At 45.4% G+C, this 21,877-nt stretch overlaps 1 protein-coding gene across 50 annotated transcripts in view; it reads left to right on the top strand.

Moving 5' to 3' along the window:
* The first annotated feature begins 1,523 nt into the window (after window positions 1–1,523).
* Window positions 1,524–21,877, top strand: part of LOC110528832 (peripheral plasma membrane protein CASK) — a 60,111-nt gene continuing 39,757 nt past the window's right edge. For 32 of the 50 annotated variants that reach the window (XM_090240005.1, XM_090240000.1, XM_090240001.1 and 29 more), the window contains exons 1-2: window positions 1,567–2,578; window positions 12,995–13,107. In XM_090240005.1, the coding sequence (XP_090096131.1) occupies window positions 2,520–2,578; window positions 12,995–13,107 (172 nt within the window). In that variant the 5' untranslated portion in view covers window positions 1,567–2,519. Of the gene's footprint in view, window positions 2,579–12,994; window positions 13,108–21,877 lie in introns of all 50 variants that reach the window. The other 18 variants (XM_036982551.2, XM_090239997.1, XM_090239979.1 and 15 more) reach the window with 2 other exon arrangements.

Raw genomic sequence — 21,877 nt, 5'->3', positions numbered from 1 at the left:
TACATTTATTTCTTATGTATTTGGGGTATAATACAGAGCCTATGACTAGTGGGTCTTGGATGTTATCATATTATTCCTGCATTGCATCTAGATTTGGAGTTCTGTATCATATAATTAAGAATTAGACTAGAATGGATATGAACCTTCTTATGATGGCAGTGAGGTCAGCCATTTTGGTCAGGGAGTTGGTCAACCTTGGTTTGCCAGTGCTGTTGTAAGATATTGTGTAAAATAATGAATTTGAAGAAAACTGTATAATTATATGACTATATTTAAGGTTGACAATAATTCTATTACACAATTTCAGATATATCATGTGGCTTACTTTTATTTCCCTCCATAAGTAAAATCAGGACAGACATTAATTCCAATTAGACTGTTTTGGATTTCTCCCTGGCTGCCATTTTCACCCCATTCTGGAACTTTTAGGGTTTATGACATAACCCCTCCGGTCATTTAATAAGATCTCTTTTTTTCCTGAATGACCACCTCAAGGGGGCAGTGTCAACCAATCCAGAGTGACTCACTCACCTGTGACGTTGTGACCGAATAATACAAATGCATTGGCGCAAGTCTGTCAACAATGTGGCCCAGGGATCAGTCAAAAGTAAAGCAGTGCATTCACTGCCAATAAGCCAATGAACTACCAGGTTATTTACTGAAAAGGTACGGGGTAGAATGGTAGTTCTATTGCAATAACCTATGACTTAGGCTACATGGTTGTTTCTTTGGGATTCAATAGTACAAGAACCACTAGGCACCTTATTTTAATGTTTTATTAACCCATCCCCTCTTCGGAGGACACATATCTTCTTACAGCTTTTCTGCTACATATACATACATTTTATATACACTTTTATAACAACAAGTTAGCAATTTTGTTTCATTCTTATCAGAGAGCATCTGATGCAACTCCACAGACAGAACCAGCCCCTCCCTGTAAGCACTAGGCTGCTGGCTACGTTTAGCAGAGAGGCGAATGTGACAGATCCAAGATGTGGCTGTGACATGACTATGCCTAACAGGTCTAATATCTGTCAGGTATCTTTCACCTATTATTAGAAAGTATCTCTCGATGCACACCTGAACAACAGACATCACTTCAAATCTCATCTCCTGCCCGAGTGTAGAATGCATAGGCCCATTTATGTTGAGGCAGAGCAAAATAATGTCCAGCCAATGTGAGGCAATCACTTGCAGGAATCTGGTTGTACTTGCTTTTTTAATGCATGGCAAGAAGGGCTTATAGAAATAGGGCATTTGCTAATATTCAAAAAAAAAAGTTCATATATTTCCAATAGTCAACTCCTGTGTTTCCAATGCTGCTATGGATGCTGGTCCTTTTTTGATACCCTTATTTATAGACGTGCAATATTGGTCCGGACAAATCTGTATCAGATGGAAAGTAATAATTAATACACAATACACGATAAATATTATTGCGAGGGCAGTGAAAGGATTGTGGAAACGCTGACGTAAGGTGATGGGCTTTTGATGGTGTCAACGCGTGCGCGCGGTGCATTGAATGCGACCGTGGATTGGTGGAATGGGGAGTGTGAAACCGATCAGGAAACTGCGCCTTGGGGGACTTGGAGGGTGGCGCCCTGAACGTCATGTTGGCTCAAGTGGCATTGGAATTGGCAAAGAGTCTGAGCGCGCCTACGAAGCCATTATGGCTCCCCACACACCAGTTTCATAACCTAGAGAGGGAGGAGTCTTCCATTTCTGGAAGCCGGAGGAGCAGCATCCGAGACAGCGTAAAAATTGGAGTAACGGTGCTCGAAGGAGACTGGAATACGAAATAATATCATTTTATTTTCAACATATCAACGAAATATACATGGATGCACATTTTACGAGATAAACATGAAGGTCTTTGATTTAAGATCAGGTAGCTGCAACCTTGTTTTGCATGTGCGGTAATATTCCAATACATATGTGATGCATTGGGTGTGCTCAGCGCGATAACGGCGCTAGCAAGCTATTTCAAACGGTAAAATAAATCCAGATTGCTAGGAGATAGCCAACCATTTTATAGTTAACCAGCTAGCTTGCGGGGGGAGCAAGCTGCCTACTCGGGCAGAGGCATCATCGGATGCATCGACCAAGAAGAGGCATCTGGTAGGCATTAGCCGAAAATACAATCTCGGGGCATGCAAAGCGGCGTGTTTTGTGCAAACGCTTGATAAATCCCGCGTCCTCGGCTCTGGTCGTGGGATTAACCAGCCGGGAGCGAAGGAGAAGGTGGGGCCGAGGAGTGTCAGAGCTAAACCCAGCGCATGTAGCTTGGCGCTCTAGCTAGCTGGCTAATATTACCTTCTCCATCGGTTTTCCATTTGGGAAATTAATTTAGGAAACTAGAATTATTCGACCATTGCTGGGGTATTCCGTGGCAGTTACCCCTCTCCCCCAACGAGGATCAGTCAGAGCTGTACACTTGAGGCCATTGGCTTCTCTACAAATAATACCGTGTGGGGCGAATTTCACGGGGGGGGTAGCATCCCCGTTTGTCTTGGACCATGGCGGACGACGACGTGCTTTTTGAGGATGTCTACGAGCTGTGCGAGGTGATTGGGAAGTAAGTGTCAGCATATGTTTATGAACTGAACAATGATAATAAATGAAACCTCTTGTTTGCATTGAGTGCATTGTATTGTGTGTCTGCCTGCCTGTTTTTTTCTGTATGGAAGCAATTGCCTTACACATATTAATTGCCACCACCATCATGACAGCTGTTTTACTTGGCCTACTTGTAGGTGAGTTGGTCATACAAAACCTCACACTACCCATCTATTGTCAGGCCTATGTAAAATCACTTCCACAGTAGCTAATTCAATAAGCATATAACACGATTGCATAAACTGTTCAATATATGGGAAACCAGTTAGGCCTACTGACTTGTTAGTTTGATTGGGTGAGGCCCAATAATGTATGGTGAAGCCCCTGTTTAGTTCAAGAGCCGAGGGCATTGTTTTAGCTGGACAGGATATCTTCATTTAACATGGCAGGAGAGAATATATCTGTTCAAAACGAAAGTTCATTGGCTCACACATATTCAAAACATTTCTCAATCTAGATCATTTTCATTCATGTTTTGTGCATCCATTCAGCTTTGTCAGATAGACATTATTTTGACGAGGCGGTACTGGGCGACAGGTAGCCTAGCGGCTAGAGCGTTGGGCCAGTAATGGAAAGGTCACTGGTTCCTTCCAATACCCGAGCCGACAAGGTGGGAAATCTGACAATGTGCCCTTGAACAAGGCACTTAACCCTAATTTACTCCAGGTGTGTTGTACTATTATGGCTGACCCTGTAAAACAACACATTTCATGGCACCTATCTGGTGTATATGACAATATAACATATTATTTTACTACACATAGGCATAGTGACTCATTTGTGGTTTGGAACAGAGGTGCTATACGTTTTAAAAGCTGGGCCATTCATAGTTTTGGGTTGAAATGTAAACGTGTTTGGCTACTAACTCTAGGTCTATAACGATCTCCACAAGTACTACTGTCAACACCACTACACTCTTCTCTCAGATTCAGATGCAGGGTAATTATAGTCAATCATTTAGTATCATGGCCATTTGGGACAAGACACAGGCTGCAGATTGTCATTGTGATGACGTCACACACTACTTCTTGATCCTACTTTAAGAGAAGGAGCATAGGCTCCCGGGGAGGATGGAACTTCTTCACCAGAACAGTCCCATTCAGTGTTTTGGGTAGACTGCTGTGTTCTATGGCTGCACCGGTGTTCTGATATCATCATGCACTGCTAGTCATTGTTCCTGCCCTGTCAATCGCAGACCAGTCTATTCATCCCCACCAACCAGAGGTGGCCAATCCTATTGTTGATGGACTTTTAAGCATTGCACACACAGTTAATGATCACGTTTATCCCTGATCTATTTAGCCCGGATTTGTCTTACAAAGAGATTTAGGAGGCAACCTAATTTTACCCTGGATTGACAATTAGTCTAAAATCTAAAGTAGCAACTCTGGGTTTAGGCCAATTCAGTAAAACCCAGTTATCAGGTTTCCAGAATAAGTGAACAAATGTTTAAAGCATTCCCAGTTCCAACACTGAGATAATTGATAGACCTAGAAGCAGTTCAGTTTTCTATCTGTTTCACACTATAAACATTGATTTGTAAAGCACATAAATCCTGACATGCATTATTAGTGCAGGAAGAAGGATGTTGTTGATTGAGGAGGGCCTCTTCTATTTGGTGCAGGCCACGTTTGCCCTCACATAGCTTACAACAATGTCATTTTCACAGATTAGTCTGGAAACCCAGATTTAAATGTATTGAAACTACCACCCACTCCAACCTATACCCCCTTTACCCCGGATTTCTATTGTTGTGGCTGATGATCACACTCCTTCATATGAAGACTGGGCAGGCAGGCTGCTGTGGTCCTGGAGCTGGCCAAGCTCCCCTCCCCCTCTATGCTCAATCGAGACCCGTGGGTCCATTAGGGTCCAGGCTGAGACACATGCTGATTGCTCTTCAGCCCCTCAGGCTCTACTCTTTGTTTGGGGAGCTCTCTACTTCGGTTACCTCCTCATTCAGTGACGGATCTAGGATCTGGTCTACTTTACCCAGTCCTGGTGTTAGACGTCATGTGGTGGGTGACAATACTGGTCTCGGGACAGCTGGTAAATAAGTAGCTGCCCAGGGCCTACCTTGGTGCAGTAACGCAGAGAGGGCCTCTAGTCAGAGGAGCCTACACCATTACTATGTTATCACCATGATTAGAAAGGGCTCCATGGCCTCCTACCTTCCCCTTCCCAAAGTCATTTGTTCCTCCTTTCATCTTTCCTTTCTCACTCATAGTTGTCAGGGCACAAGGGCATCTTTCACCAAAACAGCTACACTACCTTATTTATTTCATTGTACATCACCAGGTTCTGTTTAGTGAAGCAAATCTTTTCCAATAAACTTGATTTATGTCCCAGCTTTGAAAGAAAGCCGAACAAAAAGCACGATTCCAAATCAATCCTCTCCACCAGCGACACAGCCTAGTTTCTGACAGTGAAGCGATTGTCAGACAAAAGCACTGAGTACCAGCCAGTGTCTTTTAGGTAGAGAACTCTGCCAGCCTCTCCTGCAGAAAGCTGGGGATCATTTTCCTCAGCCCAGGATGAAGGGAGGGGATGCTGAGGAAGATCATCGGAGACAATAGAGGGTTCAAAATAGGATTGCCCCGAGGCTGGATATATAACTAATGTCAGCGGACTCCAGGGCTGTCCTCCAATTTTTGTAAACCACACTCACTGTCAAGAAGAGCTAGGGAACCAACGAACAGAGGCTTAGAAGAAGTCCTCTCCTGCTATCCCATGCTCCCTTTGGTTCACATTGGTTCAGATGTTTTCGTTCCCTTGGTAGTTCATGGGGTGTTCAATGAACTGAAGACGTGCTGTTATCGCGGCTCAAGGGTCTGTATTGTCAGGGACGTTTAAAGCGCCGTTGACACGGCAACAAATGTTTGTCGCCAAGTGGCAGCTATGCTTAGTAGGATGCGATTTTACAGCCAGTAATTTTTCTGTTTCGCTTCTAGTGCCTATGCTTCCAGGCATGGCTCTGAGAAGTAACTAATATAGTCTAGATGGGTTTTTACGAGAGCTGTAGCCTTAAAAATAACTGTCAATGGAATACTCACTTCACACGTGGCCTGTAGCCCTCTGAGGAGGTTTGTGAGCTATAACAAGACATTTTGTTTGACGAGAGAGAGAGACATTTGACTGACACTGTAGATCTGTGAATGATTGAAATGTTGTGGTGACACTTCCCAAAGTAGGTGTGACATGCTACCGACAGCGGCTGAAACGGTGTAAATAGACATGTCAACCAGCGACATATGCAGGTGTTCGTGTTAGCTGATGAGGGAATAGTTTCGGGCAAGTACATGCACACATCCAAACACCTCTGCTATAATTTGTTTAAGGTTGGCAGACAGTGGAGGTTTGGGGTTGGCAGAAGGCCTTTGGGACGACTGAGCCTTTGTTTCGGCTCAGTTCCTGAGCTGGAGGAGTGTTTTAATCTCTCTGTTAATTCTACCTAATCTCGTTTAAGAAACTGGGTGGTTCTAGCCCTGATTGCTGAAAGCTGTGGTATATCAGACCATATACCACTGGTATGACAAAACATTTATTTTTACTGCTCTAATTACGTTGGTAACCAGTTTATAATAGCAATATGGCACCTCAGGGATTTGTGGTATATGGCCAATATACCTCCGCGTGGCGTTGTGCATTAGAACAGCCCTTAGCCGTGGTATATTGGCCATATACCACACCTCCTTGGGCCTTATTGCTTAAATATAGCACTTGCTTCCAGATCTTGTTCAGTATCTCACAACATTTAATGTATGAAAACCCTCAGTACAGCATGTCTAAAGCATCGGCCAGGAAAAGGGATCCATTCTGAAGAATGAGAATGAGCGCTCCCATTTAGATATGCTCATCTCTTGTCTTTACTCACCAGTTGACCCTTGGTATTTTCCCCTTGTAAACATGTACGTCCGACCAATTATCCCCCACCACCACAGACACTTCTATTGTAGTCCCTGCCTGCACTCCCCTCTCTCTGATCCTGCTTGTGTAGGAGTCAAGGGAGATGACTGGGTGGTGGGTGACTGGGTGGTGGGTGACGGGGTGGGAGGTGACGGGGTGGGTAACTGTGTGGGAGGTGACTGTGTGGGAGGTGACTGGGTGGTGGGTGATGGGGTGGGAGGTGACGGGGTGGGAGGTGACGGGGTGGGTGACTGTGTGGGAGGTGACTGGGTGGTGGGTGACGGGGTGGGAGGTGACGGGGTGGGTGGTGACGGGGTGGGTAACTGTGTGGTGGGTGACGGGGTGGGAGGTGACGGGGTGGGAGGTGACGGGGTGGGTAACTGTGTGGAAGGTGACTGTGTGGGAGGTGACTGTGTGGTGGGTGACTGGGTGGGAGGTGACAGGGTGGGTGACTGGGTGGGAGGTGACTGGGTGGGAGGTGACTGGGTGGGAGGTGACGGGGTGGGTAACTGTGTGGGAGGTGACTGTGTGGGAGGTGACGGGGTGGGAGGTGACGGGGTGGGAGGTGACGGGGTGGGTAACTGTGTGGGAGGTGACTGGGTGGTGGGTGACGGGGTGGGAGGTGACGGGGTGGGAGGTGACTGGGTGGGAGGTGACTGGGTGGGTGGGGATTATTGCCAGTAGGGTCAAGCTCTGATGATGACCTGCACCCTGCTAGTTGACTACTACACTAAGTTAATTGTTCTCTGAGGTGTAGCTTACTGTACGCTTAGCTGAATGGGGTGTTCAGTCTCACTATCTAGAACATTCTGAATCGACCAGAATGGAACCCTTCCCCCTCTTCCCCCCCTGGCTCTGTAGGAATCAAGTTCCTCCGGATCCATACACAGTTGGCTGACAGCCAGCTAGTACCAGGCTCTCCTCTCCTCCTTTAAGAAAGTAAAAAGGAGATGTGGAGCGACACCCTGTTGAGAGTATTGGTAGACATTATGAGTAACTCAGACCTATTGCTAAGCTATATGTCTACTGCAGTATCATTGGTAGAAGCCTACTTTTGGAAGCAAACCTTTTTAAAATGTTTTCGTCCAATTTAGTTTGAAACATTTCGGTAAAAACAAATGCAACAGATTCAACAAAGCACAGTAGTCAAGGTGAGACCCTGTACATGAGCAGTGAACTAAGGCCCATTGCCTATTCAGACATTATTCTAACTAAGGATGGCACAAGGCCTTACTCTCCACTGCATCCTTATCTGAGGGAAGTAAAGCTCATGCAAACAGGTTATGCAATCCTACTTATTAGCCCATTGTGTGTGTTACATTTCAGTAAACACAGTGACGTGCTCAGGCCGGGCATTTAAGCTCCAATTGAAGGGGATGGGCGAGGCGTGGGTAATTTGAGCCGTCTCTGCTCATAATGATTCTCTGCATGGGAATAGTAATGCAGACAAGTGCAACTGGAATCACACGCGGCTCTTCATTCTGGCTCTGGGGTACTCATTAGAGCCAGGAAGGATTGGAATATTGTCAGAATGGCTGGGAACTGGTGGAGTGATCAGTACTCTGACTCGCGTTGGCTCAGCTAATTAAACATCAACTCCTAGCCTACGTTTTAATGTTTTGGATCGCATTGAGCTCATTAAATGTAAGCATTTTTTAAAATGATTTGTTTGCAGTTTTTCTTAATTCATTCGTAGCTCTACGTACAATACACGCACTTGCTACACGTTAGGCTAACTACTATTTGTGCGTGTTTTATAGCCTCTAATGGGTTCTGGGCAACCATAACACTGATAGAACATACGAAGGCTAAGCTATCCCTGAACAAACATAACAAACCCTTCACCGTCTTTCCCGTACTGTGCATGTGTCTTGGGCCCAGTCATTCAGACACCCTCATCTACAGGTCTACGATCTGTTCTCCCTCCCTCCAGCTTCAGCCATTATGATGAGATGATGTAACTGACTCTAGGCATGCTGGCAAGAATCTCCGTCTGCCCACACCTCCCGAGGTGCTTCTCAGAATTCTACATTCCATCTAACTTTCTCTTCTCTCCTTGTTTCTTGTCTCCACTATTTCTCAGGAAGTGTGTGGTCAGCTCCTCACGGAGTGTGGACTCTGGAGAGTTTGGCCTGGCTGATTTATTCTTACAGATGGGCTTGTTGACTGCTTTGAGAACAGGGGACTCGGAGGTGATATTGAATTTGGTCTCTGCTTGTCTAAGGGCTCCTGGGCCTCCAGACTGGTTATTTCCCCAAAAGTGCCCAATTTTTATTTATTTCATCCTAATTCCTTCCTCTCTTTACATCCCTATGTACTCTCACCTGCTTTCCTCTTTCCTTCGTTACTCCTCCTTTCCTACCTACATACTTTCCCCTCTTGCATAACACAATCGGATTCTGAAAGGGATGGTGTAAGTTAAAGAAGCACGATGGTTGGGTGCATTTAACTGGTAGTTCAGCTCTGACTACATGAGTGTTTGGGGGTCCCACGTTCCTCCTCAGGCCCCCTACCCTACTGGAGTCTGGGAGAGAAGTGGAAATCTCTGCACTGAGACTGGCTTAATATCCTAGAGGTATTTCGGCCTGTGAATTTCAGATGCACTCCGGTACAGCAGGATGAATCCTAATTGCCCTCTATTAATATTCAAAAGGTTGTACTCTTCAAGTAACCAGTAAATTAAACCAAGCAAATATTTAGGGCTGTGTGATTTCTTCCACTTTCCTACCTCAACAGACACTTGGCATTTTAGAAGCTTTTCGGTGCAATTAGTGTGTACACAGTTTTGGCATCTGGGGACGAGTGAAATGAACTCTGCCTCGTTGTTTTTAACACCATCATTGGACTGTAATCGGACTCTGACACGAAAGAGTTAAGTATGAGTCACATTCTTAGCCTACTGCAATGGAAGGCAACGTTTCCTTACTACTCACTAGGAGTGTGACAAATTGTCAATTGTGCTTAAGGGTTAAACTGCCATTTAAACATCAGTTTTTTAAAATCGGTTTTCCGTTAAAACGATAAGGGGAACAAATCATACAAATTTCACAATGCAGAATAATGGTCCCAATTATGAGCGCTAGTGCCGGGCAATGACGTTAAATCTACCGCAGTCATATACAATTGAAAGCGCCTCGGCTACGGCATGTTTGTATGTAAGGGTACACTACAGCTTTTTAAATACCGACAGGAAACCTTCTCTGGAGATGGTTTCGAAGCGCCACTGAACGGGAATTGTATTTGTAAAGGATCTGTGCTTCTGAATGGCAGCTAATATCCATCACTCGGCCACCAGAACTGTCAATCAAATAATATCAAGCTGCCTACCTACAAACAGATCACTCCTAAATAAAGTACTTCAAAGTTCGTTAAATACCGTGACATTTAGTAGACAGAAAACAAGACTGATTAGTTGCCGTACTTGTGAGAACAAACACTCGCATCTTTCATAGCGAGCTAGCGAGGGACGGAGAGAGATGGGAGGGGCACTGTATAGGCAGGTCAGCCACCAGGCAGACGGAGTCAGAAACGTCTACTAGGCCTATCTATCGGCAATCAAAAGCAGTATCTCGCAATAGAATTCTGTATTTTGCGATTTCTTGTAAAGCGGGGCCTATCCACAATGAATAGGCTAGGATATTCTACATGCAACAGACCGAAGAGAGAACACGCACTCGCACCATTAGCGAAGAGAAAGAGTAGGCGAGCCAGCTACACCGCAATTATAATTTTGTGGGAAATAAAACCTATTATTATTCCGTTTAGCAATTTTTTTTAAACGTTAAGGATCCACATTTCGTTTAAACGTTCACACCTCTACTCACGACCCGTCTCGACCATTGGCTTTCTTCGGCTACTAGGCTACCTCAGTTCCTTCTCTCTCGTTTCTCTAATGGCATTCTAGTTCCCATCCGAGGTAATGTGAGAAGGTGGCCAGGTGCTAACGGGTAATACTAACACTGCAGGACCGTGCTGAACGTGGGAGGAGGCCCATGTTGTGAGCACAGCTGTGTCTATGTCATCAAAGCGTGCTTACCCTCTCCCTCCTTTCTCACAGTCCTTCCCCGTGGAATGACACTCCTGCGTGTGATCGCTTGTCTTGGCGCCTTCCAGGGGTGGGGGGTTTGACGGGGTCAATTCCATTGGAACTCACTCAGTCTACATTTTACAACTAGGGAGATGAATTGCAATTCGATTCACAAATTCAAATTGGGCAGCTAGTCTATCATCTTCTGTGAGGATATTATTATTATTTAAGATGAAATTGACCTCAAACCCAACTGAGTTCACCTGGCTTTTGGCTCATCACAGTGTCATGGAGATAGTAGGAGTTTTATTGACATTTAGGCTGGGCAATACTAGTCCAGTCCAATACTACACCCATCCCCTGGTCTCTATTCCATACCACTTCAGTGTTTGCAGACCTAGGTGTTAACTCTATGGTAGAATGAAATCAAAACCCATATGAAGGCTAGGTGTAGCCCACACCTTATTGCTTACAAGTACCCTATCCCTTCAGTCTGCATACACCATAGGAGGGCTTAGGGTGGAAGGGAACCAGTGTTACACCATAAGGAGGAACTAGGGGGGATGGAAACCAGTGTTACACCGTAGGGAGGAACTAGGGGGGAAGGGAACCAGTGTTACACCTTAGGGAGGAGCTAGGGGGGAAAGGAACCAGTGTTACACCTTAGGAGCTAGGGGGGAAAGAAACCAGTGTTACACCTTAGGGAGGAACTAGGGAGGAAGGGAACCAGTGTTACACCTTAGGGAGGAACTAGGGTGGAAGGGAACCAGTGTTACACCTTAGAAGGAGCTAGGGGGAAGGGAACCAGTGTTACACCTTAGGGAGGAACTAGGGTGGAAGGGAACCAGTGTTACACCGTAAGGAGGAACTAGGGGGGATGGAAACCAGTGTTACACCGTAGGGAGGAGCTAGAGTGGAAGGGAACCAGTGTTACACTGTAGGGAGGAGCTAGCTGGGATGGAAACCAGTGTTACACCGTAGGGAGGAACTAGGGGGGAAGGGAACCAGTGTTACACCGTAGGGAGGAGCTGGGGGGGATGGAAACCAGTATTACACCTTAGGAGTAAGGGGGAAAGGAAGCAGTGTTACACCGTAGGGAGGAACTAAGGGGGGGAAGGGAACCAGTTTAACACCGTAGGGAGGAACTAGGGGGAAGGGAACCAGTGTTACACCGTAGGGTGGAACTACGGGGGAAGGGAACCAGTGTTACACCGTAGGGAGGAACTAGGGGGAAGGTAACCAGTGTTACACCGTAGGGAGGAACTAGGGGGGAAGGGAACCAGTGTTACACCGTAGGGAGGAGCTATGGGGGAAGGGAACCAGTGTTACACCTTAGGGAGGAGCTAGGAGGGAAAGGAACCAGTGTAACTCCTTAGGAAGGAGCTAGGGGGAAGGGAACCAGTGTTACTCCTTTGGAAGGAGCTAGGGGGAAGGGAACTAGTGTTACTCCTTTGGAAGGAGCTAGGTGGAGGTGAACCAGTGGTTGTTTTTCGGCTTGCGCCTTTGTCTTAAGGAGATAAACATATGTCAGCCAGGGCTGTCTTTCAACCCCACTGGAGGTTTCACAGATCGAGTAATGTCTGAGGGATATTTTCTTTAGCATATGGGTCAGTCTTCACAGAGCTTCCCCCCCCCACCCACCCACCCAGAGGCAGATAGCTGGGTTAATCATTATAGTAGGAGAGGCCCACACATGGTGGCTGTAACCCCCTACCTATTGGTTGATATTTATAGGATTTCCAATTGTAGGCCTATTGTATTGGATACTTTTATGAATTTGCCTTAACTCTGTTTTGAAATCCCTGCTACTGAGTTTTATGCATTGCTGTTTAGTGATGGAAAGCTGAGCACTGTGTGCAATGGGGACTTGAGTGCGAGGGTGTGTGTGCACAAGTGTGTGAATGTGTGTGTTTGGTCTAGGTTTATTTCCTCTACTACTGTTTTCTGTATTTTTGTGTGTGTGTGTGCACGGCCACACCCTTGTGTGCCCCACAGTCCCTTTGGGAATTACACCCTTGTCCAGTACACTTCCCTGCATTATCATATCCTCAACCCGCCACCCGGGTCCAAGGCCCCTGTCAACAATGCTTGTTCTCCTTACCTCGAGGCCTCTGAAATGGGGCTTTTATTTTCGTCTTCACAGCTGTGCTCACCACTGCTCTGTAATTCCCCAGGCGGAGGAGAGGAGGCTAGGCTACGTCGCTAGCTGCTCCATCTCTAGCATTAGGCTCCATCATATCCAGGGCTGTTGGCTTATTGTTACTGCACTGTGATTACTGAAGGCCAACAGGGAAGAACAGAGAGAATGTAAAGGTGCCAGATATATCCAAGAATGAATTCCAAATCGACCCCTTCCCCCTATTCCCAAGGCACTGGTGTGTGTGTGTGTGTGCGTGTGTCTGTGAGAAACGTGACTAGCCCACTGTGTTTTCTGTCTTCCAGGGGTCCCTTCAGTGTGGTGAGGCGCTGTATCAACAGGGACACAGGGCAGCAGTTTGCAGTGAAGATCGTAGATGTGGCCAGTTTCACCTCCAGCCCTGGCCTCAGCACAGAGGGTAAGGAAGAGTCACACTCATGCGCTGTGTGTGTGTGTGGGTAAAGCGCTGATGCATACTAACTTTCCATGCAGTTTCCTGCCGTGTCATGCTGCTCTGTGTGTGTGTGTCACATTGTGGGGGCAGTGCCCTGGGTTTTGGCGTTCATGGTGTGCCATCTGTGATGCTCCGGTCAGAGCTGGGCCAAGGACAGGATCATAAGGGAATGGAAAGACAGAATTGTGTGTGAAAATATTGATAGCGTAATAAAGAGGGATTGTTGAGTAAACTGATATAGAGTCTGGAAGAACCTAGTAAACTGATATAGGGTCTGGAAGGACCTAGTAAACTGATATAGAGTCTGGAAGAACCTAGTAAACTGATATAGAGTCTGGAAGAACCTAGTAAACTGATATAGAGTCTGGCTCTGGAAGAACCTAGTAAACTGATTGACGGTCTGGAAGAACCTAGTAAACTGATATAGAGTCTGGAAGAACCTAGTAAACTGATATAGAGTCTGGCTCTGGAAGAACCTAGTAAACTGATATAGAGTCTGGCTCTGGAAGAACCTAGTAAACTGATATCGAGTCTGGAAGAACCTAATAAACTGATATAGAGTCTGGAAGAACCTAGTAAACTGATATAGAGTCTGGCTCTGGAAGAACCTAGTAAACTGATTGAGGGTCTGGAAGAACCTAGTAAACTGATATAGAGTCTGGCTCTGGAAGAACCTAGTAAACTGATATAGGGTCTGGAATAACCTAGTAAACTGGTATAGAGTCTGGAATAACCTAGTAAACTGGTATAGAGTCTGGCTCTGGAATAACCTAGTAAATTGATATCGAGTCTGGAAGAACCTAGTAAACTGGTATAGAGTCTGGCTCTGGAAGAACCTAATAAACGGATATAGAGTCTGGCTCTGGAAGAACCTTGTAAACTGATATAGGGTCTGGAAGAACCTAGTAAACTGATATAGAGTCTGGCTCTGGAAGAACCTAGTAATCTGATATAGGGTCTGGAAGAACCTAATAAACTGATATAGAGTCTGGAAGAACCTAGTAATCTGATATAGAATCTGGAATAACCTAGTAAACTGATATAGAGTCTGGAAGAACCTAGTAAACTGATATCGAGTCTGGAAGAACCTAGTAAACTGATATAGAGTCTGGAAGAACCTAGTAAACTGATATAGAGTCTGGCTCTGGAAGAACCTAGTAAACTGATATAGAGTCTGGCTCTGGAAGAACCTAGTAAACTGATATCGAGTCTGGAAGAACCTAATAAACTGATATAGAGTCTGGAAGAACCTAGTAAACTGATATAGAGTCTGGCTCTGGAAGAACCTAGTAAACTGATTGAGGGTCTGGAAGAACCTAGTAAACTGATATAGAGTCTGGCTCTGGAAGAACCTAGTAAACTGATATAGGGTCTGGAAGAACCTAGTAAACTGAAATAGAGTCTGGAATAACCTAGTAAACTGGTATAGAGTCTGGAATAACCTAGTAAACTGGTATAGAGTCTGGCTCTGGAATAACCTAGTAAATTGATATCGAGTCTGGAAGAACCTAGTAAACTGGTATAGAGTCTGGCTCTGGAAGAACCTAATAAACTGATATAGAGTCTGGCTCTGGAAGAACCTTGTAAACTGATATAGGGTCTGGAAGAACCTAGTAAACTGATATAGAGTCTGGCTCTGGAAGAACCTAGTAATCTGATATAGGGTCTGGAAGAACCTAATAAACTGATATAGAGTCTGGAAGAACCTAGTAATCTGATATAGAATCTGGAATAACCTAGTAAACTGATATAGAGTCTGGAAGAACCTAGTAAACTGATATAGAGTCTGGCTCTGGAAGAACCTAGTAAACTGATATCGAGTCTGGAAGAACCTAGTAAACTGATATCGAGTCTGGAAGAACCTAGTAAACTGATATAGAGTCTGGAAGAACCTAGTAAACTGATATAGAGTCTGGCTCTGGAAGAACCTAGTAAACTGATATTGAGTCTGGAAGAACCTAGTAAACTGATATCGAGTCTGGAAGAACCTAGTAAACTGATAAGGAGTCTGGCTCTGGAAGAACCTAGTAAACTGATATAGAGTCTGGAAGAACCTAGTAAACTGATATAGAGTCTGGCTCTGGAAGAACCTAGTAAACTGATTGAGGGTCTGGAAGAACCTAGTAAACTGATATAGAGTCTGGCTCTGGAAGAACCTAGTAAACTGATATAGCGTCTGGAAGAACCTAGTAAACTGATATCGAGTCTGGAAGAACCTAGTAAACTGATATAGAGTCTGGCTCTGGAAGAACCTAGTAAACTGATATTGAGTCTGGAAGAACCTAGTAAACTGATATCGAGTCTGGAAGAACCTAGTAAACTGATATAGAGTCTGGAAGAACCTAGTAAACTGATATCGAGTCTGGAAGAACCTAGTAAACTGATAAGGAGTCTGGCTCTGGAAGAACCTAGTAAACTGATATCGAGTCTGGAAGAACCTAGTAAACTGATATAGAGTCTGGCTCTGGAAGAACCTAGTAAACTGATATCGAGTCTGGAAGAACCTAGTAAACTGATATCGAGTCTGGAAGAACCTAGTAAACTGATAAGGAGTCTGGCTCTGGAAGAACCTAGTAAACTGATATAGAGTCTGGAAGAACCTAGTAAACTGATATAGAGTCTGGCTCTGGAAGAACCTAGTAAACTGATATCGAGTCTGGAAGAACCTAGTAAACTGATATCGAGTCTGGAAGAACCTAGTAAACTGATATAGAGTCTGGAAGAACCTAGTAAACTGATATAGAGTCTGGCTCTGGAAGAACCTAGTAAACTGATATTGAGTCTGGAAGAACCTAGTAAACTGATATCGAGTCTGGAAGAACCTAGTAAACTGATAAGGAGTCTGGCTCTGGAAGAACCTAGTAAACTGATATAGAGTCTGGAAGAACCTAGTAAACTGATATAGAGTCTGGCTCTGGAAGAACCTAGTAAACTGATTGAGGGTCTGGAAGAACCTAGTAAACTGATATAGAGTCTGGCTCTGGAAGAACCTAGTAAACTGATATAGCGTCTGGAAGAACCTAGTAAACTGATATCGAGTCTGGAAGAACCTAGTAAACTGATATAGAGTCTGGCTCTGGAAGAACCTAGTAAACTGATATTGAGTCTGGAAGAACCTAGTAAACTGATATCGAGTCTGGAAGAACCTAGTAAACTGATATAGAGTCTGGAAGAACCTAGTAAACTGATATCGAGTCTGGAAGAACCTAGTAAACTGATAAGGAGTCTGGCTCTGGAAGAACCTAGTAAACTGATATCGAGTCTGGAAGAACCTAGTAAACTGATATCGAGTCTGGAAGAACCTAGTAAACTGATATAAAGTCTGGCTCTGGAAGAACCTAGTAAACTGTTGTAGATTCTGGAAGAACCTAATAAACTGATATAGTGTCTGGAAGAACCTAGTAAACTGATGTAGAGTCTGGAAGAACCTAGTAAACTGATGTAGAGTCTGGAAGAACCTAGTAAACTGATGTAGAGTCTGGAAGAACCTAGTAAACTGATTTGACGGTCTGGATGAACCTAGTAAACTGATATAGAGTCTGGCTCTGGAAGAACCTAGTAAATTGATATCGAGTCTGGAAGAACCTAGTAAACTGATGTAGAGTCTGGAAGAACCTAGTAAACTGATATCGAGTCTGGAAGAACCTAGTAAACTGATGTAGAGTCTGGAAGAACCTAGTAAACTGATGTAGAGTCTGGAAGAACCTAGTAAACTGATATAGAGTCTGGAAGAACCTAATAAACTGATGTAGAGTCTGGAAGAACCTAATAAACTGATATTGAGTCTGGAAGAACCTAGTAAACTGATATCGAGTCTGAAAGAACCTAGTAAACTGATATAGAGTCTGGAAGAACCTAATAAACTAATAGAGGGAAAGAATTCCTGCTAATCAGAGAGTGAGAAGAAGAGAGGGGGAGAAATAGTTAGAAGTAGAGCAACAGAGGGAGAAAGAGAGAGGGAGAAGAAGAGGGGGAGAAAGAGAGTTAGAAGTAGAGCAACAGATGGAGAAAGAGAGAGTTAGAAGTAGAGCAACAGAGAAGGAGAAGAAGAGAGGGGGAGAAAGAGAGTTAGAAGTAGAGCAACAGAGGGAGAAAGAGAGAGTTAGAAGTAGAGCAACAGAGAGGGAGAAGGAGAGAAAGATAGTTAGAAGTAGAGCAACAGAGGGAGAGAAGAAGAGATGAAGAAGAGGGGGAGAAAGAGAGTTAGAAGTAGAGCAACAGAGAGGGAGGAGAAGAAGAGGGGGAGAAAGAGAGTTAGAAGTAGAGCAACAGAGAGGGAGGAGAAGAAGAGGGGGAGAAAGAGAGTTAGAAGTAGAGCAACAGAGAGGAAGAAGAAGAGAGGGGGAGAAAGAGTTAGAAGTAGAGCAACAGAGGGAGAAAGAGAGAGTTAGAAGTAGAGCAACAGAGAGGGAGAAGAAGAGAGGGAGAGAAAGAGAGTTAGAAGTAGAGCAACAGAGAGGGAGAAGAAGAGAGGGGGAGAAAGAGTTAGAAGTAGAGCAACAGAGGGAGAAAGAGAGAGTTAGAAGTAGAGCAACAGAGAGGGAGAAGAAGAGAGGGAGAGAAAGAGAGTTAGAAGTAGAGCAACAGAGAGGGAGAAGAAGAAGAGGGGGAGAAAGAGAGTTAGAAGTAGAGCAACAGAGGTAGAAAGAGAGAGTTAGAAGTAGAGCAACATAGAGGGAGAAGAAGAGAGGGGGAGAAAGAGAGTTAGGAGTAGAGCAACAGAGGGAGAAAGAGAGAGTTAGAAGTAGAGCAACAGAGAGGGAGAAGAAGAGAGGGAGAGAAAGAGAGTTAGAAGTAGAGCAACAGAGAGGGAGAAGGAGAGCAACAGAGAGGAGAAAGAGAGAGTTAGAAGTAGAGCAACAGAGAGGGTGAGAAGAGAGGGAGAGAAAGAGAGTTAGAAGTAGAGCAACAGAGGGAGAAAGAGAGAGTTAAAAGTAGAGCAACAGAGAGGGAGAAGAAGAGAGGGGGAGAAAGAGAGTTAGGAGTAGAGCAACAGAGGGAGAAAGAGAGAGTTAGAAGTAGAGCAACAGAGAGGGAGAAGAAGAGAGGGAGAGAAAGAGAGTTAGAAGTAGAGCAACAGAGAGGGAGAAGGAGAGAAAGATAGTTGGAAGTAGAGCAACAGAGAGGGAGAAGAAGAGAGGGAGAGAAAGAGAGTTAGAAGTAGAGCAACAGAGAGGGAGAAGGAGAGAAATATAGTTGGAAGTAGAGCAACAGAGAGGGAGAAGAAGAAGAGGGGGAGAAAGAGAGTTAGAAGTAGAGCAACAGAGGGAGAAAGAGAGAGTTAGAAGTAGAGCAACAGAGAGGGAGAAGAAGAAGAGGGGGAGAAAGAGAGTTAAAAGTAGAGCAACAGAGGGAGAAAGAGAGAGTTAGAAGTAGAGCAACAGAGGGAGAAGAAGAGAGGGAGAGAAAGAGAGTTAGAAGTAGAGCAACAGAGAGGGAGAAGAAGAAGAGAGGGAGAAAGAGAGTTAGAAGTAGAGCAACAGAGAAGAAGAAGAAGAGGGGGAGAAAGAGTTAGAAGTAGAGCAACAGAGGGAGAAGAAGAAGAGGGGGAGAAAGATAGTTAAAGTAGAGCAACAGAGGGAGAAAGAGAGAGTTAGAAGTAGAGCAACAGAGAGGGAGAAGAGAGGGAGAGAAAGAGAGTTAGAAGTAGAGCAACAGAGAGGGAGAAGAAGAAGAGGGGGAGAAAGAGAGTTAAAAGTAGAGCAACAGAGGGAGAAAGAGAGAGTTAGAAGTAGAGCAACAGAGGGAGAAGAAGAGAGGGAGAGAAAGAGAGTTAGAAGTAGAGCAACAGAGAGGGAGAAGAAGAAGAGGGGGAGAAAGAGAGTTAGAAGTAGAGCAACAGAGAGGGAGAAGAAGAAGAAGAGGGGGAGAAAGAGTTAGAAGTAGAGCAACAGAGGGAGAAGAAGAAGAGGGGGAGAAAGATAGTTAAAGTAGAGCAACAGAGGGAGAAAGAGAGAGTTAGAAGTAGAGCAACAGAGAGGGAGAAGAGAGGGAGAGAAAGAGAGTTAGAAGTAGAGCAACAGAGAGGGAGAAGAAGAAGAGGGGGAGAAAGAGAGTTAGAAGTAGAGCAACAGAGAGGGAGAAGAAGAGAGGGAGAGAAAGAGAGTTAGAAGTAGAGCAACAGAGGGAGAAATAGAGAGTTAGAAGTAGAGCAACAGAGAGGGAGAAGAAGAGAGGGAGAGAAAGAGAGTTAGAAGTAGAGCAACAGAGGGAGAAAGAGAGAGTTAGAAGTAGAGCAACAGAGAGGGAGAAGAAGAGAGGGAGAGAACGAGAGTTAGAAGTAGAGCAACAGAGAGGGAGAAGGAGAGAAAGATAGTTGGAAGTAGAGCAACAGAGAGGGAGAAGAAGAAGAGGGGGAGAAAGAGAGTTAGAAGTAGAGCAACAGAGGGAGAAGAAGAGATGAAGAAGAGGGGGAGAAAGAGAGTTAGAAGTAGAGCAACAGAGAGGGAGAAGAAGAAGAGGGGGAGAAAGAGAGTTAGAAGTAGAGCAACAGAGGGAGAAAGAGAGAGTTAGAAGTAGAGCAACAGAGAGGGAGAAGAAGAGAGGGAGAGAAAGAGAGTTAGAAGTAGAGCAACAGAGAGGGAGAAGAAGAAGAGGGGGAGAAAGAGAGTTAGAAGTAGAGCAACAGAGAGGGAGGAGAAGAAGAAGAGGGGGAGAAAGAGTTAGAAGTAGAGCAACAGAGGGAGAAGAAGAAGAGGGGGAGAAAGATAGTTAAAGTAGAGCAACAGAGGGAGAAAGAGAGAGTTAGAAGTAGAGCAACAGAGAGGGAGAAGAGAGGGAGAGAAAGAGAGTTAGAAGTAGAGCAACAGAGGGAGAAAGAGAGAGTTAGAAGTAGAGCAACAGAGAGGGAGAAGAAGAGAGGGAGAGAAAGAGAGTTAGAAGTAGAGCAACAGAGGGAGAAAGAGAGAGTTAGAAGTAGAGCAACAGAGAGGGAGAAGAAGAAGAGGGGGAGAAAGAGAGTTAGAAGTAGAGCAACAGAGAGGGGGAGAAAGAGAGTTAGAAGTAGAGCAACAGAGAGGGAGAGGACCTCCAGTGTGTTTGAATGCTGAGAGATTGATTTCTGGCTGTAGAGTTGGGCTGGTTGGAACTCGTAAATGTCACTTTCATTTAAAACCCCACAGCACTGTCAGAAAAGACAGTTGGACCCCCGATGAAACTAACCTCTCCCTCCCCTCCTGCTGTAATTTTACAGAAACTCACAGAAACCAGTCGTGTTAATTGTGAGCAGTGACATTTTGAGTTAGCAAGCAGACTGGGCTTCATTGAACAGTGTAGAGAGCACATCTATCCTGCTACGCTATCCACTAAATCCATACTGTTAGACTATACCCCCCCTCAGTTACTACCATGTATCATCTGTTCTGTTTTCCTCTCTCTGACTCGTACTCTTTGTCTTCTGTGTGTGTGAGAGAGAGACAGAGAGAGGGAGAGACAGAGATCAAGGAATGCAGAGAGAGAGACTCAACACAGAGATAGTGAGAGAATAAGGACTCTGTCTCTGGGTCTTACGTCATGAGTTAGGCCCGTCACAACACCGCACACACATTTGTAGTCTCTGCAGACCAGTAGACTGGGGGGGGGGGGGGGGGGGGAGAGTGTGTAAATGAGGTCTGTATAGGGTGATGTGAACTGCAGAACAGTAGACTGGGGGGGGAGTGTGTAAATGAGGTCTGTATAGGGGGATGTGAACTACAGACCAGTAGACTGGGGGGGGAGTGTAAATGAGGTCTGTATAGGGTGATGTGAACTGCAGACCAGTAGACTGGGGGGGGGGGGGGGGGGGGGAGAGTGTGTAAATGAGGTCTGTATAGGGTGATGTGAACTGCAGAACAGTAGACTGGGGGGGGGAGTGTGTAAATGAGGTCTGTATAGGGGGATGTGAACTACAGACCAGTAGACTGGGGGGGGGGGTGTGTAAATGAGGTCTGTATAGGGGGATGTGAACTACAGACCAGTAGACTGGGGGGGGGAGTGTAAATGAGGTCTGTATAGGGTGATGTGAACTGCAGACCAGTAGACTGGGGGGGAGTGTGTAAATGAGGTCTGTACAGGGTGATGTGAACTGCAGACCAGTAGACTGGGGGGGGGGGGGGGGGGAGTGTGTAAATGAGGTCTGTATAGGGTGATGTGAACTGCAGAACAGTAGACTGGGGGGGGGGGAGTGTGTAAATGAGGTCTGTATAGGGGGATGTGAACTACAGACCAGTAGACTGGGGGGGGGGGTGTAAATGAGGTCTGTATAGGGTGATGTGAACTACAGACCAGTAGACTGGGGGGGGGGGGGGGGGGGGGTGTAAATGAGGTCTGTATAGGGTGATGTGAACTGCAGACCAGTAGACTGGGGGGGGGGGTGTAAATGAGGTCTGTATAGGGTGATGTGAACTACAGACCAGTAGACTGGGGGGGGAGTGTAAATGAGGTCTGTATAGGGTGATGTGAACTGCAGACCAGTAGACTGGGAGGGAGTGTGTAAATGAGGTCTGTACAGGGTGATGTGAACTACAGACCAGTAGACTGGGGGGGGAGTGTGTAAATGAGGTCTGTATAGGGTGATGTGAACTGCAGACCAGTAGACTGGGGGGAGTATGTAAATGAGGTCTGTATAGGGGGATGTGAACTACAGACCAGTAGACTGGGGGGAGTGTGTAAATGAGGTCTGTATAGGGTGATGTGAACTGCAGACCAGTAGACTGGGGGGGAGTGTGTAAATGAGGTCTGTACAGGGTGATGTGAA

This window comes from Oncorhynchus mykiss, chromosome 7, assembly GCF_057628025.1.
Source record: "Oncorhynchus mykiss isolate SJ-2025 chromosome 7, ASM5762802v1, whole genome shotgun sequence".
Lineage (NCBI taxonomy): Eukaryota > Metazoa > Chordata > Actinopteri > Salmoniformes > Salmonidae > Oncorhynchus > Oncorhynchus mykiss.
This window is presented reverse-complemented; position numbering and strand designations above follow the sequence as displayed.